Source organism: Ascaphus truei, chromosome 3, assembly GCF_040206685.1.
Source record: "Ascaphus truei isolate aAscTru1 chromosome 3, aAscTru1.hap1, whole genome shotgun sequence".
Lineage (NCBI taxonomy): Eukaryota > Metazoa > Chordata > Amphibia > Anura > Ascaphidae > Ascaphus > Ascaphus truei.
In genome coordinates, this window is record NC_134485.1 from 127727471 (window position 1) to 127745123 (window position 17653).

General features: G+C 38.7%; 2 protein-coding genes across 17 annotated transcripts in view; one reads left to right on the forward strand and one right to left on the reverse strand.

Moving 5' to 3' along the window:
- DUSP14 (dual specificity phosphatase 14) overlaps positions 1–7130 on the forward strand; it is a 50561-nt gene extending 43431 nt beyond the window's left edge. For 5 of the 11 annotated variants that reach the window (XM_075589515.1, XM_075589519.1, XM_075589517.1 and 2 more), the window contains 2 exons: positions 2489–2616; positions 5567–7130. In XM_075589515.1, the coding sequence (XP_075445630.1) occupies positions 5681–6277 (597 nt within the window). In that variant the 5' untranslated portion in view covers positions 2489–2616; positions 5567–5680 and the 3' untranslated portion in view covers positions 6278–7130. The remainder of the gene's footprint in view (positions 1–2488; positions 2617–5566) is intronic. The other 6 variants (XM_075589520.1, XM_075589523.1, XM_075589522.1 and 3 more) reach the window with 3 other exon arrangements.
- A 2333-nt stretch (positions 7131–9463) lies between these two features.
- Positions 9464–17653, reverse strand: part of SYNRG (synergin gamma) — a 137937-nt gene continuing 129747 nt past the window's right edge. For 4 of the 6 annotated variants that reach the window (XM_075589510.1, XM_075589508.1, XM_075589512.1 and 1 more), the window contains 3 exons: positions 16245–16355; positions 14636–14671; positions 9464–12280 (listed from right to left, as the gene is read on the reverse strand). In XM_075589510.1, coding sequence (XP_075445625.1) covers positions 12149–12280; positions 14636–14671; positions 16245–16355 — 279 coding nt within the window. In that variant the 3' untranslated portion in view covers positions 9464–12148. The remainder of the gene's footprint in view (positions 12281–14635; positions 14672–16244; positions 16356–17653) is intronic. The other 2 variants (XM_075589509.1, XM_075589513.1) reach the window with 1 other exon arrangement.

A 17653-nucleotide genomic window follows, 5' to 3' on the forward strand; every position in this document is an offset into this window, starting at 1 on the left:
ATAATCTAGTGATACAAGAGTGGAAGGGGAGGGGAGCGGAGAGAGGAGGGAAGGGGGGGAGAGAGGAGGGAAGGGGGGGAGAGAGGAGGGAAGGGGGGGAGAGAGGAGGGAAGGGGGGAGAGAGGAGGGAAGGGGGGGAGAGAGGAGGGAAGGGGGGGTGAGAGGAGGGAAGAGAGAAGGGAAGGAGGGGCAAGAGAGAAGTGAAGGGGGGGCAAGAGAGGAGGGAAGGGGGGGCAAGAGAGGAGGGAAGGGGGGGGCAAGAGAGGAGGGAAGGGGGGCGAGAGAGGAGGGAATGGGGGAAGACAGAGGAGGGAAGGGGGGAAGAAAGAGGAGGGAAGAGGAGAGAGGAGAGAAGGGGGATAGAGAGAAGGGGGTAGTGAGAGGAGGGAAGGGGAAGAGAGAAGGGAAGGGGGGAGAGAGGAAAGAAGGCGGTGAGAGAGGAAAGAAGGTGGGAGAGAGAGGAGAGAAGGCAGGAGAGGAGAGGAGGGAGAGAGGAGAGAAGGGGGAGAGAGAGGAGGGAAGGGGGGAGAGGAGGGAAGGGGGGAGAGGAGGGAAGGGGGAAAGGAGAGAATGGAGGGATGGTTGGAAAGGATAGAATGGAGGGTGAGAATGGAGGGACACACACAGACACAGATCCGATGCAGTCAATGGCACGCCCCCCGCTCCTGCTGTAAAATGATTGCAGGACAGCCGATCGCTCATGCTTGGAGTGTTGGTGACGTCACTGCTCTAAAGCATGAGCGAGCTCAGAGGCAGCGGGGCCGCAGCCTTAGAGTGCTCTTTAAACCATATACTTTCTTTGTTGTAAAATGTTTCCTTGAATCATCCTTTACTTTGCACATTTTAAAGCTGCAGAATGTATAATTGGCATCACCACATTCGATAAATCAAATGGGTTGACTCCTACATCAGGGGTGGCTCCAGTCCTCAAGGACCACCAACAGGTCAGGTTTTAAGGATCTCTGCTCCAGCACAGGTGGCTCAATCAGTGGCTCAGATGTTGACTACATCGTACCTTTAACCCTCATGGACCCTGTAATATTTTACAAAGATATGCATTTCAAATGCACCTGGCAGCAAGGGCTTGAAATACTGTACACTGTATAATATTATCCTAATATTTCGGTCATACACTTTCGGCCTCAGTTGAACGGATTGATGTCAGTTATATAGTTCTATATGTTATTGCTTCATTTCTCTTGTTTCGTACTCAGAAGAAAATGATCCCAAATTATTGTGCAGTAGTTGCAAGTGTGCAACACCACCAGTGAGTAACATATGGCGCTAGTGCAAAATTATTATTATTATTATTATTATTATTATTATTATTATTTTAAACAGGGCTCAAATAGCAATTTTAACAAAACTCACTATGGTTCATAGTGCATTTTTTGTTTATACTGCCGACACACAACCATGCAATTTTGTCACTTTTTTTTGTGCGTGTACATTTAATATAAAAATATATATATTTATTGTAGAATACAAATAAATATTTATAACGCAGGTGGGATCTTTAAGCTGTATGTACCGTAAACAATTGCGATTTACAATGCATTCCACTATACTCTCACAATATATATATATATATTTGTTCAAATATTGCAGTTCCTGAAGAGCCACAGCATTTATTTATTTTTGCTCTGAATTATTGTATTGCTGTTTTTCATAGTGCTGTCCCTGTGGTCACAGATATTAGTTTCCAAAAGTTTTTTTTTTTAATTGTAATGGTAAGGAATATATGATCATAGCACTCTCAAAATGTCCCTATTAGTTGTTTTTAAGAGGTTAACTGCTTTAAACCATCCAGCGTTGGAGGAACCTGAATGGTGTATTTGTTGCTGGTATCTAAAACCAAACCCTGAATGACTTGAACAGCAGTCACTAATTGGTTCTACAAATTCCTCCACACTCTCCATATAGTGTACCACAATTTACAGTAAGCCAATGTAAATTATTTTTAGTTGAAGGGGGCAATCCCTCCTAAGATCAAAAGGAACTAATGCCAGTGATATGTATAAGGGGTTACATCTGGATCATTTATACTTTTTTTTAAACCCAAATTACACCTACTGTATAATTCTTTTGTTTTATTATTTTTAAGTTAATTTGTAAACATGGTGAGCTGATATATTGGAGGGGTTTGATTTTTTCTGGCTACACCCTCTTGTCTAATGTCACAGTGTATAGCAAGGGCTTGTACAACCAGAATCCCCCTCCCCCCAGCCCATTGTCTTTATTAGCTTTATGATAAGGACAGTGCGGGCTAAGGGTAAAGGAAACACTTGACTTGATTGACAAACACTTCCCCATTTTGAGGCCCCTAAGAAACATATGTTATTAGCATGGTTACAATGCATCACCATGGTAAGGGCCCATGTAAATCGCCAATTAAGGAAAACTGTTGCTAAATATTTACGTAGGTAATAACCGTGTGTTTAATTAGGTTTTAATACTGTAAATAATTATTCTCTACGGTGCTGGGTAGGAATCTTCTCTCGTACTCTGGATCGATTTCACCTCCGGAGGCTTTTACACCCACTCTTAAAGTGCTGGACAGGAAAAGACAGGAAAAGAACAACGAGCTCGGAGGAGAAGTAATTGAGTCAGACACCAGTAAGCTTTATCAAAAACTCTCCTGTTTAATAATAGTTTACAGTCAGGTTATATAGTCAAGCGAGCGTAGAAAAAACACGTATACGTGAGAAACTTACTTCCCTTTATGTTTGTCTAGAAAGTGACAGCTGGAAAGTTACGATTTGGGAACTAGCCTGACTGCCTGATCATGGGGCAGTCTAGGAAGCGTCATAAGTCTTGTTTTTAAGACATTTCATTGTTCAAGACATTGGTAGAATTCAGGCTCAGCACGGCTGGCTAAACTTCCTGTTTCTACATGGTGAAATAAGTCTGAATAATAATCACCTTTAAGACACACCTTAAAACACACCTGCTTAACGAAGCATATGAGTAGCACCGTGGCTAATACTATACACGATACATAAAGCTTGGCCCCTTGTAGACGCACTTACCAGAATGCCCTCCTACTGTCTCTCAACATTCTTCCTACTTACCAATTAGATTGTAAGCTCTTTGGTGCAGGGACTCCTTTTCTTAAATGTTACTTTTGTCCGAAGCACTTCTCCCCTTTAAGTGTTATTTATATTATTTGTTATTTATATGATTGTCGAGTGTATTACTACTGTGAAGTGTTATATACATTAATGGCGCTATATAAATAAAGCCATACATACATATACATGCATGCATGTTACATCATACCAAGTAATGGACTTCTTGTTTTTCTTATGTGCGCTGCCATGGTCAGTATTCTGCATCTCACAGCTGTACAACTGCTACATCCATGTTGTCATTTATGGCTTTGCATGAATGACCATTTAATAACACCTGGGTGTTTGGAAATGGTGTAATCTTAATATATAAAATCGAAAGGTTGGTACTAGCTGCGGTGAATCTGATTGGTCCTCAGCCTCTGGCCAATCAGATTGGTGGCTCTATGACATCACCCGGCTCTATGACGTCACCCAACTCCCTCTCCCCCCCCCCCCACCGGCTCCCAGATGGAGGGGAAGCGCGGTGCGGCCCTCATGCCCCAGCCGCCAACGCTCACTTCCATCCCTCCCCGGCGGGGGGACAGGCAGTGGGCAGGCAGCCTCTGGAAGGACCCCCTTCCTCCTGCAGCTGCCCCCGGTAAGATGGCGGCGCACAGCGGACAGACTGGGGTGGTATTAAGTCAGGAGAGAGGAGGTTGGGAGTTAGTCAGGAGAGAGGGGGGAGAGAGGGAGTCAGGAGAGGGGGGGGAGGGAGTCAGGAGAGAAGGGGGGGAAGCCTGAACAGCTGTGAAGAGGGGGGGAAGGGAGTTGAGAGGGAGGATGGTGGAGGCAGAACATTACATCACGGGCAACGCCGGGTATATCAGCTAGTTTTAATATAAAGTTTGAAGACTGAATTCCTTTAACAGTGATGCATCACTCGTATTAGTTAGACGTGTCCATAATGCAATATATTTAGTTGCATTGCATCTTCCTATCCTGTAGGAAGAGTTAAAGGTTACGTGAAATTACTTTTTTTTTAAACAAAACAAATAACTAGGAGAATACTTACTCTTTTTGTGGGGTTGTAGGTCTTAGAAAATAAGGTAGTTACAACTTTAGATAAAACATAATTCAAGAAGCAACAACTGGGCTATATAGTATTGCTAGATATTAGGCTTTGTTAGGCCAAAAATATAAATATAACAAAAAACAGTAGACTTACTGTTCTGGCTAAGCTCAGTCTAAAGCTTGCCGGGAACTGGCCGGGATCGTAGCGGGCTAGCCGCGGGTCCGCTCTCCGTTTAAAAACAGAGTTTCCCTCGCGGCGGCCGCTTCAATAGATAAGCGCTAATGGCGCTTACTATTGAAAGCGCCCGAGGCACGGGAAAACCGCCCGAAACCGGGCCGGTTTCGGCCGGAGACAGCCCGCGCTATTTTAAAACTGCAGTTGTGGCCGCATTAGAGTCAGCCCGTAGATAATTAAAAAAAATACTAATGACTTGTCAGAAGAGAAATATATGTAAATATGGAAAGGTACAGTAGAGGCAACTCTTACTCTAACAAAAACCAGTAGCAATTCCCCAAAAGACCCAGGAAACACCCAGGTACATTCTGAATACATGCCTTAAACTTTCCTTAAACTAGCCCCAGCATTTCTGCATTGATTAATGGCCTATCAGATTAACAGCGGGGGTCCCTGGCAGTCCCATTCAAACTGAATTGGACTGCCAGGGATCCCTGCTGTGTTAATCCTATGGGTTGTTAGTCAATGCAGAAATGCCTTAAACGTGCCTCAAACTAGCCCAGAACATACCCAGCACATACCCAGAATGTAACCCGGCTAGTTTACAGCAAATGTTAGAATAAACGTTGCCTCTACTGTAAATTGCATGAAATGTTTTCTACAGAGGAATGGTTTATACTATTATTTGTAGTGCTACAGCTCAAAGCAGTACTATATATAAAAGTATATTTACATACTTTTCTGTAAGTCGAAACAGCATCTTTACTTGAAAATTTTACTACCGAACTACAGCTACAACTGCTGGTTGTAGACTGCTTGCCTTGAGAATTCTGCACTTAAACCTATCTCACGCTGTGAGATTCCTGCAGCCAGACTAATGGCTTATCGGATTAACACAGCGGGGGTCCCTGCATTTCAATGGGACTCACATTGTGTGATACCTACCGGGCTGCGAGTCCCATTCAAACACAGGGACCCTCGCTATGTTAATTCGATGGGCCATTACAGCCTGCTGTGGATCATCTTACGAGTTACTGCGAGATGATCACAGATTTTCCATGGCAAGCAGTCTACAACTGGCAAGTTGCATCTGTACCACATGCACATTTGCCAGATCCAAGACTAGTATGTAACATAAGGGTGTTTTTTTATTAAGAAATGTCACAGCTTTAGTTTGCTGTAGTAAATACTCTGACAATCTTCCCAGTAAAGTAGCAGACGGTTCTTGACGCACATCTTCAAAACTTAGACTTTCTTTTGTTTCTTTTAGGACAGAAGGAAAGAAGATCATTGATTTAAAACAGGAAAGCCACAAATATTAGAACATCTTTATAACGTCAACTTTATGTCCTAAAAATTACTGTGTGATAAAAACAGTGCAGCAATGGCCTCGCGAAGTCATAGCTATCTCCACAGAGCCCACCTAGCTCCACGCTGGGTTTCAGATGGTGCACTGAGCGGCATAGCAGAAATCACCTCTTTCCTCTACCTTGGCCGTGGCAGTACAGCTTCAAATCGGATACTACTTCTGGCCAGAGGCATCACCTGCATTGTCAATGCTACCATTGAGATCCCAAATTTTAATTGGCCGCAGTTTGAATATGTGAAAGTACCTTTGGCTGACTTGCCACATGCTCCCATCTCCTTATATTTTGATAGCGTGGCGGATAAGATCCACAGCATAGCGAGGAAACATGGTGCTACCCTGGTGCATTGTGCTGCAGGGGTGAGCCGATCAGCATCCTTGTGCATCGCTTACCTGATGAAATACCATAAGGTATCCTTACTAGAGGCTTACAACTGGGTGAAAACCCGACGGCCTATCATAAGGCCCAACGTTGGCTTCTGGAAGCAGCTGATAGACTACGAGCGCAAACTCTTTGGGAAATGCACTGTTAAGCTCGTACACACACCATATGGCGTGATTCCAGATATATATGCAAAAGAACGGAGAAACATGATGCCTTACTGGGGGATCTAGCAGAATTATTTCCCAGCAGAAAACAAATGATTTGTACGTGTAAGCTGCTCTTAGTTCAGAAGTTGTGAATTTTTCCAAAGCTTTCAACCCCTTGTTTGTTGGCCTCGACTGCAACGTATCCCCCTACAATGTTTTTCTAGCTCTCCTTCAGCAATTAGGAGAACAGTGGGTCAAAACCAATACAGCAAAGAACAACAAGGGCATTTGTATTTCAATAACAGTGAGAAATGGCTCGGTTTCCCACAAGGTTTTTCCTAGATAACATATATGTGAAAACTTTAGGCCGCCATCTTTCATGTTATTAAGGTACACCATTTCTATAAGGTTATAATGGTAATTGGTGCTTAGTTTAAGCTTTTTGCTATCTTTATTTTATTTATTATTTTTGTTTGGTGTGCACTGCGATGCCAGTTACATCAAGCAGTAACAATTGCCAAGCCACAATATGATATACTCGCATCTTAGAAATACCGTAAATTGATTGCACTACTTAATTCAATAGAACGGTTATAGTCATCAATACCAAATTGATGCAACCACATTTCTTTCCTGGCATACATTATTTGGAGTGCGATTAGCAAATATAAGATTGGTAGAGGAAACAAGGTGTTCATAGTGATATTAGTGAACTATATGACCAAACTTTTTTTTGTTTCAAGTGTTATCAAATCTTTTATTACTGATTCAATAAAACAGAAAGTTATAACTTCCACGCTGCTAGAATAACGCGGCAAACAATTAAACTACTCACTAAGCCATGCTTCTGTAAGACGTGAAATGATCAACACTTGCAAAAATGTATTAGTCAATTTGAGTGTGAAACCTTCCAATAAAGATTCTAACTCTCTGCTTACATGTTGCCTTCTTTCCTGCATTCCACCTGAGCAACGTTTCATTTAACATTGAACAGAATATACATTTGGTTAAAAAGAAGAACTTTTTTTTATCTTCAATTCTGGTCTTATATTTTTGTGGCTCGTTATCAGCTGATTTTGAATCATTTAGCATGTTATAGTTGCTGTAACTACTGTATTAAAATGTTAATTAGGCAAAGGTAAAACTATTTGTACATAAATTCTAAAGAAAAAACAAAGTGACGTGGTTGAACCTAAAATATATCAACATTTTGAAAAGCAAAGTTATTAAGGGTCTTTAACCTTATCCCGTTATGTTTTTCATCAAAACAAGATTTTAATCAGAAAGGCCCATAGACTCCTCTAGACATGACAAGTATGATTGGCATACAAATAACTTCCTATATAGTTGTACGGCTAACCACAGTTCAGGTTCCTGGTCTATTTAATGAAATAGAACTGGCAAATATTGCACTGGATTTCTGTTTACTTTGCTTTGCATCAATATAAATGAGAGTCTCTTAAAGTTGATAGAGATACTGTAACTTATTTTTACTTTTCTGAACTCAAAGAACTGTGTAGTGGTAATGATAGTTCTTCAAAATTGTTATTTCTTGACAAAACAGCTTAAGCTTTGTTGACTATTATTGCCATGCATCATATCATTTAGTATCTTTCTTTACAAAGACCAACGCTGATCAATATATTGTGCCAGCCCTTATAAAGGTTTGCACATTATTAAGCACTGTTTGCTATGCGATAAGGGGGAAAGACAGGGTGGCAGATCTATCTGAGACATGCAAATGTACCACAAGTGGTATTTTTATTTACAGTACACAATTACCTAACCTTGTACAGAATTATCTTATTTTTGGCCACCTGCAATAAGAATGTAAACAGTGCAGTGTATGAGGGGGATTCAAAACACTGAACTCTCTCACTGAACGCAGAAGTTAAGTTATTTGTATCTACTAAAGTAGTGATTCTCAAACTTCCTTTAGGGACCACCAGCCACACCAGATTTTACGAATAAGCAATGCATGTGCACAAAGGTGAATGCACCTAATTTGAATAGAAATACAATGTTGAAAGTTTGCCTCACATCCCTGGCCTGGATCAAGGCCCTGGAGAGAGGTTTGAACCATTGTACTAAAGGGTTTTCCATTGTTACAATTAAAAATAATTAAAAAACAAAAACAAAAGACATTCTTACGGAGCATAATCTTTAATAAAACACCAAGATTTTTTTTTTTTTTTTTTCAAACAATCCACAAACATTTTAATGTAAGACAAAAAGAAATAATATGCAATATTAACAACAGGAGTTAATTTATCAACAACATCCACATATATTTGTACTGTTTAACTTAAGGATGCAGCAACTAAACTACAACATTTCAAAACAAACCTACCTACAATACTGCACATAGATGTTATACATTAATTGACATTACATTCTTTAGTGAAGGAAAGAACTGCAATCCATTGTCTCATCAGCAATGACATAGGAAATATGTTAAATACACTACAAAAACTGGTTCAAAGATCAAAAAATAACAAAAGTAAAGCGGGAGAAGAATGGAGCGTTTTAAAAGACTGGAGAATAAATATACAATTTATTTCACTTCAAGCTTTAGTTCCTCATACTTTCTTTCTGCTGGTTTTCAATTTTCTAAAAAATCTTGTGTTTTTCTAGGATTCCAAAAATTGAACCCTAAAACAGCTTAAAAGTTGTATCAATTTCTGTAAGATCATTCACTAGAAAGGTTGCTATGGAGATAATAGGATTTTAAACGAATTTATTGAAAGAAAGAAAAAAACCACACTGGTCATAAACAGTGAATATCTTCATATCTCTGCTTTCATATAGGAACAGGTTTATTAAAATACATGGGAACCAGAGCAATGTTCTGTCAGTCAGATATGAAAGGCAGGAAGCGTGGAAGATGAAAAAATGTGTCTGTGTCTTTGTTGCTAAGCCCAATTTTATTTTTCTCTGATGCCAATATAATATTGCTTGTTTACAGGATCAAAACACCACTCACTTATAGCCTGGAGTTTGGCTTTCATGCTCTTTAGTTCAATGAGAATATCACAGAACTAAAAAAAAAAACTAAAACAAAGCATACATCGTGGCATATGAAGCATCATGAAACCCCGGAACTGAAGTCACAAATGCTCCTAAATAAATATTTGCTATTCAGGAAAGGGCTATCTGAAAGGCAAGTTTGAATCCTGTAAGTAGTGAGATTTGTCAAGGCAGAAAAAGATTATCTTGCTATGACAGATTAAAAAGGAAAGAGGGGAGAAAAGATTTTAAAGAGGAACAATATTGGAAAAGCAATTTGTAGGAATGTTTATTAAGGTTCCAATCACATTGAAGTTATACATTATATTTCAGAACAGTGTGGGGCAAGGTCACAATATTAACTCTACTTATTCTCTGCTTTTCATAGCAATGAAGCTAATAAGACACACATACAGTACATTCAACATGTTGTTTAACCAGAACCTGTTAGATGCCCTGACCAAATTTACTAAGTGCTACTATTCCATAAAACACTTTTCCAGTGCTGGAAGGGGTCTTATAAATAAACACGGATTCCGGGATTGGTAAATATTGCCCAATATTCATCCAAGACAATTGTCTACTGTTGGAAAGCAATGTACACGTTATCTATCAAGCTCTATAGATCGTATTTTGATATTACATAAAGTTAGTGTGTGACTGTGCACTGGTTTATAAAAGTACAGTACTTGTATAAATTAAGGCGAGTAATTTGGAGAGTGGTTATCGAATGGAACATATCAACTTTGTATATTTTGCCATTTAATATAAAATGATTCAATACAAATCTGTCATTTCTGATCTTAACAGATATGTGCCAAATGTGTGTTCCTCTATGATGAAATGGGGATGCAATTTTTTTTGACACTGTGTTGCAAGTACATTTTAGAACATATAAGAATGACCACGTTCTTTTTACATTTGTATGACGATAAAACGGAACAAAAAGTGAAAATATTCTTCTGGCCCCATCTTAAACAACAAATTGTGGGGGAAAAAATATATTCAAAAGCATTCGGGTTCTTTCTGTAATTCATAATTAAATATTGAAAACATGCAACTTGAGAGTGTAAAAGCAACTGGACCATTCAGCGATTGATTTATGGCCACAAATACATTTTAGTTTTCTGGATAAAAGAGGACTTTTCTAGTTTTACATGAAAAAGATATTTTTTTAAAATCTAATCAGAAATGGAAATAAATACCAGCCGACCTGAACAGAAACTTGACATATAAACTACTAAATCAAAATATACACACAAGACTTAACAAGGAACTTCAAATTTACACCAAGTGAAAAAAAATCAATAATATATGTACATTCTAAAAACAAAACAAAAGCTAAAGCACAGAATGTATTCTGTATTTCTAGTGCCCACCAATATGAGCGATCTGTTTCTTGTGAAAGCAAGTGGAACTACTTCAAGCGTATGAAGATGAACGAATGTTTGTTAACGTGGACACAATTGGACAACAGTGATCTCTTCAGTGGTGATGTGTATCGAAAGCCCAATCACCCTGGTTACAGTTTCCAAGGACACAGGCTCTTGGCTCGAAACACAATAGCGAGAAGCAGCTGAATGGAATGTGGTGCATTTTAACCACTTTGTAGCTGAAGAGGCCAGCAGCCTATTGTTCTGGATTATACTCCAGACCCACGTAGCAGCAAAAAGGGTTCATTAACAGGCTTTATAAGGGGAGTGAAAACAACGGCAGGGCAAGTCTGCAGTGATGTTAGCACTGCCTCCTATATTTTGCAGGTGGATGACCTTTAAACCAAATTGGCATCTAGAAGGAAGGTTGCAATCGCAGTAAAAGCATTTCCTAAAAAAATAAAAATCGAGATTTTTAAATCTAATAGAGAAGGACTATCAAGGCAATATGTGTGTGTGTGTGTATATGTACTTGGACTTGAACTGAATGATAATGTAATGTGTTGCTATTTGGCCTGCTCCAATTCTAATGTGACATTTTCTGCCTAACTACTGAGTTCAACTGACTTTAAAAGCAAGTGATTATTATTTACTGTAAATGTTTCCAAATTGCGTTGAATAATTTTTACCCCATATTTCACTGAATGATCACAGTAACACAAGAACCTATTTTTGGTCAAGCGTCACTGATATCATTGCTGTTTTGGCTTGAAATTAATCATGTACCTGGAAACGCAGATTTATTTATTTTAACCTTGCAGCCCTGGGCTGTGTAATAATATAAGTAGTTTAAGCCTTCTATGTTGCAACACATCAATGAGTCAGGACACACAGCAGAACGCTCTCTCTAAATCTGTATCACATAATAGATGTGCACCGCAATTCGCAACAATGTTGGGGCTGTATTCAGATTGAAAATTACAATTACCCACATTAAAAGGAAGAAATATATTGTGACGTTGCATATGTTTTACTAGGCCTTTCAGTGTCTTTACTCACACTATACTAAGGGGTTTTTGAGTGAATAGAAGCTGTGACCAAGAATCCCATGCTGCTATCTGGATTATTAGTAAATGGTCGGAAGGACCAAGATCAAACAGTGGAAAAAATACAGAACGACTTTGGACTGCACTAATTTTTAGCGCAACATGACCTCATTTACAAACTACCTAAAAAATGGCATGTATTGATCAGTTTTACTCTTGCGCACTGTAATTCCACTGCCATTTATAATCATGTAATGAGTTCCCATAAATTAATTACACCTACTACAATGCTTCAATGCCAGATTCATATTCAACAGCAAGAATAATGCAGGCTATAATAAATAGGCAGTGCAGGATAGAAAACAAGGGTCTTTTAAGGTCACCTCTGTGCTTTCTAGCTAATGTACAGTAAGTTCCTTTCCCTCTGGTCATTTGAAGTACAGCCATTTCAGCTATGGAATAAGTAGTCTGTGGTAAGTAACCCCACCATAAACACGCATTTATCTCTCATATCTTCTAAGGAATGCCCACTACAACAAGTCTGGCAGGAGGAGACCTGGCGGTTTGGGTTCAACGCAGTTGATCCAGAAATTTGCACAGCTGGCGTGATACTGGTGCCCTCCGTAGGAGAGTTTGAAATTATCGGTTTCGGAGTTAAATGCCTGGAAAAACAAAACATGAATAATAATATATCACAAACTGGCATTGGTATATTTGCATGAAAATGCTGGGGCACACTGGAAGACAAGCACTCAAGATCTTTATGGCAAATCAGTACTAATGTAACTCTCTACAAGCAGCAATCCCCCTCCCCAAACCAATTTTCTTTATAGACAAGCGGATCCTCCAGAGCTGAACCACAGCACTCAAAGCTCCAGGCACCCTCTTCCCCACCTTAGGAATGTTATATTTTACTTTTGCCATCACTTGCAAAGAAAAACAAAGGTGGCTGCGGGATCACCCAATCAGAAGCTGCAATGTCATTGTAAGATTATGTCATGGTTTTCTATTGGCCTCCAGAGTGAGGCTGACAGTGGCCGACATAGTTTCTCTGGGACAAAAATTCTTAGGAACTGGAGGGTCTCTGTAGCTTGAAGTGCTGTGGTTAAGCCCTGGGGATCCCCTTGGTTCAAATATATATATATATATATATATATATATATATAACACGCACGCACGCACGCACGCACGCACGCACACACACACACACACACACACACACACACACACACACACACACACACACACACACACACACACACACACACACACACACACACACACACACGGTAATACAGATGATACCTTTTCATTGAAAAAAAAAAAAAACCCATGAATGAGCTAAATTTCTGACCCTTAGCAGAGTACACCTAACTTATATAAAAACTCCCTCCATGTTGTGCCTCAAATAAAAGATCTTTAGAAACACTTTGGTTTGTTATGTTTTCCTTGTTTTAGAGTACAGTACTAGGTGGCTTTACCACTAATTATTTATACTATGCAAGAAGTCAAGCCTGTCATTTCATCTGGTTACGCATTGTGTAAAGAAAACATACAATAACAAGCAACATACAATTCCTTTGTTTGGCGTGTAAGCACAGAGACCTCAAAGCATACAGTAGTAAGAAGATTGCCATAAGATGCAATACAGACACAGGGAAATTAATTTGTAACCCGGCAGGTCCTATGCACATCTCCGTGGATACTCCTTTTATGATGCAGATATTTGACGGATTGCTTATAAGGAGAAAAAGCGCCTATATGTAATCTGCAGCATCAGGTCTGGTTACTACGTCAAAAATGGCATCATCCACCAAGTGATATAAATTCATATTGTGATGTAAAAAACAATGTCCTATACTGTATGTAATAAGTGGTATTGTCAGCAATGTTGTCGCTTATAAAAACTATATCATAAAATAGAATGAGGCACATCTCAATATGAGACATGAAATACTTATTTTTGAAGATATTTCAGTGATGGAGCTCTGTTAGTTGCCAAGCAATCATTCTCAAAAGATATTAAAAAAAATACCACTCGTGGTGAATTTTTCTCAGACTGGTCTGCAACTCTCTGTCCCCATTATCACTTAGCAAACAGTGCTTCCACTGCAGCCAGGGATTCTGGGTAATGACAAATGAGCAGTGTGTTACTCTTTACTTATAAGATACTGGACATCATGACTTTTTAGGGATCCCACTTGGTGCAGGCAGTTTTAATTCCCTTCTCAAGAAGAGAAAAGTAGAGGCAGCAGCTCCACCAGAGCAACCAAGTATTTATAATTTAGCATTAATAGTTCAATAAAACAGACAGAGAATTTATTTGACAACATGCTCATTATTGTCCAAAACTATCCTTATTATGTGGTCATAAACGTAAGAATCCTGATTAAAAACTTACACGGTCTCTCTGACTCTAGGCAGATTACTTTATTCAAACGTACTTAAGGAAACACATTTAATTGCACTGCTATTTAAACAAATGGTTAATTGTTTCTATATTACTGAAATATACATTTTTGGGAGACTATTTGGAAACATTTTGATAATGCCACCTCTTTCTTTAACACAACTGTGTGCCATATAATATTTTACTAGAGGTGAAACCAGTGTGCATGGTCTATTATAGGAGCAATTAGCAATGTCATTAAAGATACACCAAAGTGACTGTTGAACTGAAACCAACGTTTCTCTACTAGCTCTAGAGAACGTTGAATGAGGAACCATGATACCCCAACACAAAACAATAACTTCACATGGTCTAATTAGGAACTCACAAATGAAGAACACAAATCTAATCCCCAGTGGAACACATGCATGCAAGCAAGACAGACACATATTTGAGTTATGATTAGTTGATTAAATCTAAAATGTTACAGAGGTGAATATACAGTTGAGAGCTCATGATTGGTGAAAATTAGAATGAAAAGCTGAAGACTACAAGTCAGTCTTCATAAGAAGGACATAGAGTTCTTTTTTTATGTATACTTAAGAAAAAGCATTGCATGGTTTCATACTTTTCTAGGATGCTCCACTGCGGGTTTCTCTTCTTTCTGAAATAATGTTCAAAATCAAAAGGTTGAACACATTTACGGAGAGACAAAGTCAAAGGTGTTAAATCGTTACTTGCGGAGATATTTAGACAGGGTAATATCTTGCGTGGTCCTTAGCAGCCAAAGTTTAAGGACTCCTAAGGGTGCGGATGAAAATGTGACACTGCCTTTCAACGAGTCACATTTCCACATGGTCGCTGTTCTACTACAAACAAGAGTTAAAATGGAAATCTACAAGAGGAAGAATTCAAAACAGATTAATTTAATGTCTTGTTCTTTATCAGAACACTACTTTATGCATGCATCGCAATGACCAAGGATTTGTAAAGCCAAGTAATGATTGGTCTTCTTGCGAAAAACATAACAGTGAGTGTGATGCAGTCTCAGTTCACCTGTGATGATTTCTATTGTTATTGTAAAACACCTTACGCTGAATTTACAGCGATGTATAAGATAAAAAATAGGAACAACATTTCTGTCCGGCTCTACCTGATAAAGGGGATTTGCGTTAAACACTGTACCTATTTTTGATTATGCCACAATAAAATAATGTACGTTGCACTAACTATTGAACTTATATACTGTGCGATTTCAACACCGGACTTATTCCAATAAATGTGACCCCCCAGTCACCCTCTCTATTCTTCTAATCCTATACTGCGATCAGCAAACGCTATAGGGTTGAGGTGCACAAGAGAGGTGGGCGTTTTGAAAGTAGGATACTGTAACAACTGCGATTTTAATTATCACCAACTTCAAAATAGTAGAAAATATATGTTTTATAAAAAATAGCCATCTTATATTGTTTATTAGGAATGTAAATGTTCAATTTATTAAATGCCCAATATGCATGTTTTTATGAATAAAACTTTTTTTTAACCTTTCTTTTTGTACGTCCACCAAGATGTATAAGGTTGTTTACCATTGGTCTGTGTCTCATACCAGACACTGGTTTTCAGATGTCCAATTGGGGTTATAGTATTAAACTACAGTGCTCCATTTTGCAGAGCTGAGACACACACACACACACACACATTACATCTCAATAAATGATCCATGGATGGAACTTTTAGGCATGTCACTCTTAAAAATGTGATAACTAGTACTGTAGATGAAACCATTTCCACACACAAGTCTCAAAACAGGTTCTTAGAATATGTTATCCAGTGCAAATATGTTTATTCCTTTAAAACAGAGATCATATATCTGGTTAATGTGGCAGTGTTTCCCCTCCCGTTGTAAAATTAGTAGGTTACCTGTAAATTAAAAGACCTGAGACATTTGCATTGCCATGTTCACTTGTATGCTGCACACTCTTGCGAGATAAAAGAAAGGCAACTCTTAGAATAATTAACTTATTGATTGGGATGAAAAACAGTATGTTGCTTGTAATAACTTAACATAACTATCATGCCTAAAACATAATTCAACTAATCATGAAATGGAAGAATGAGGTTACGTAAATATATGTACATGTTCAAAATAAACACAACCTCTAAAAATATGCAGTCCATACAATCAACATTTCACATTGTAAGTTACCTGTCTTTAACCTGTAGCATTTGATACATACCTTACTACGCGAGTCTACATTTAGTAAACATACTCCGCAGGCTAGTTCTTGGGCATGTTTGATCCCTGGTCGCAGCATGCAGGAGGAAAAATCAAGCGCACTTTCATCTGGCTATGAAAACAGAGCAAAACCAAAAACACGATTTAGGCAAATTCATTTATTTAATGGTTACAGGGCAGAAATCACTAGTGTACCAATTTTACAAAGCGATGTCTGAATACAGATTAGAGGAAAAGTGCAGAGATTTAGATTTTTCCAAATCCTTAATTAGAAATGCATAAAAACTTACATTTTGAAGGGCGATAAAACAATGCAATTCAAATAGTGGTTCCTGTGAAATCTTGTACGGGATATTCTGCTTTTACTTGTAAAACCACGGCATATAATTCTGTGATCTTATGTAATGTACTAAGTATGCATTCTTCGGCACTCTGGATATTATGCTATTGAAGGTAACGGTCTGTTATTAGTAACAATTTATCAACTAAAGTGAATAAAGTAACGTTAACCCAATTTTATTCCCATTAAAAGCATACTAGTAATTGTAATGTCTGTGAAAATCATATGCAAATGAGCAAATTCACTAAGGTGATCAACAATATATTCCAGCCATCAACAACCATCTAATATCAAAAAGGATGACACTACTCTGACAAATCACACTGACATTGGAAACACATTCAGAGAATACTTTGTGGGGTGTGCTACTATGAAAGCGCAACCCTAACTACAATAATGAAGCTCAACCTGGGAGAACCCCTATAACCACACGCCCTCCCAACAGTGCTCACAATTTTCAATTTGCCCCAGTATCTGAAGAGGAGATTACACAGGTGCTCCGAACATTAAAACTAAACAGCCAATGTGGACCTGACGTTAGTGCAATCAAAGTTCCTACGCCTCAGTGCCCCAGTTATTGTCATACCGCTTGCCTCCCTAATCAACTCTAATTTGTCTTCAGGATATACCTCAGACTTAGAAAACCGCTAGTTGTGCCAGTGTTCAAAAGTGGGAACAAAAACATTGTCACCAACTACATACAGTACCAACCTCTCTTCTCCCAATACAATCCAAAGTCATGGAAAAATATGTCCACTCCCAATTAAGCGATTACTGTACCAAGACAAATTTCCTTAGCCAACTCCAATGTGGCTTTCGGCCAAACCACTCCACTGTAACTACCCTCTTAAAAGTTTGCAATGAGATCCAGTGTGGAATGGAACTGGGACAAGTAACTGGTGCAATATTCCTAGATTTTGCAAAGGCTTTTGATACTGTTGATCATGTACCATCATCTCCACCGCACACCTTACAGCCCTCCCTCATCTACTGAAATTACTTACATCCCAATTATCCAACAATTACTAATAGGGTACTTAGTCATGGAAAAAATACATAAAAACAATTCA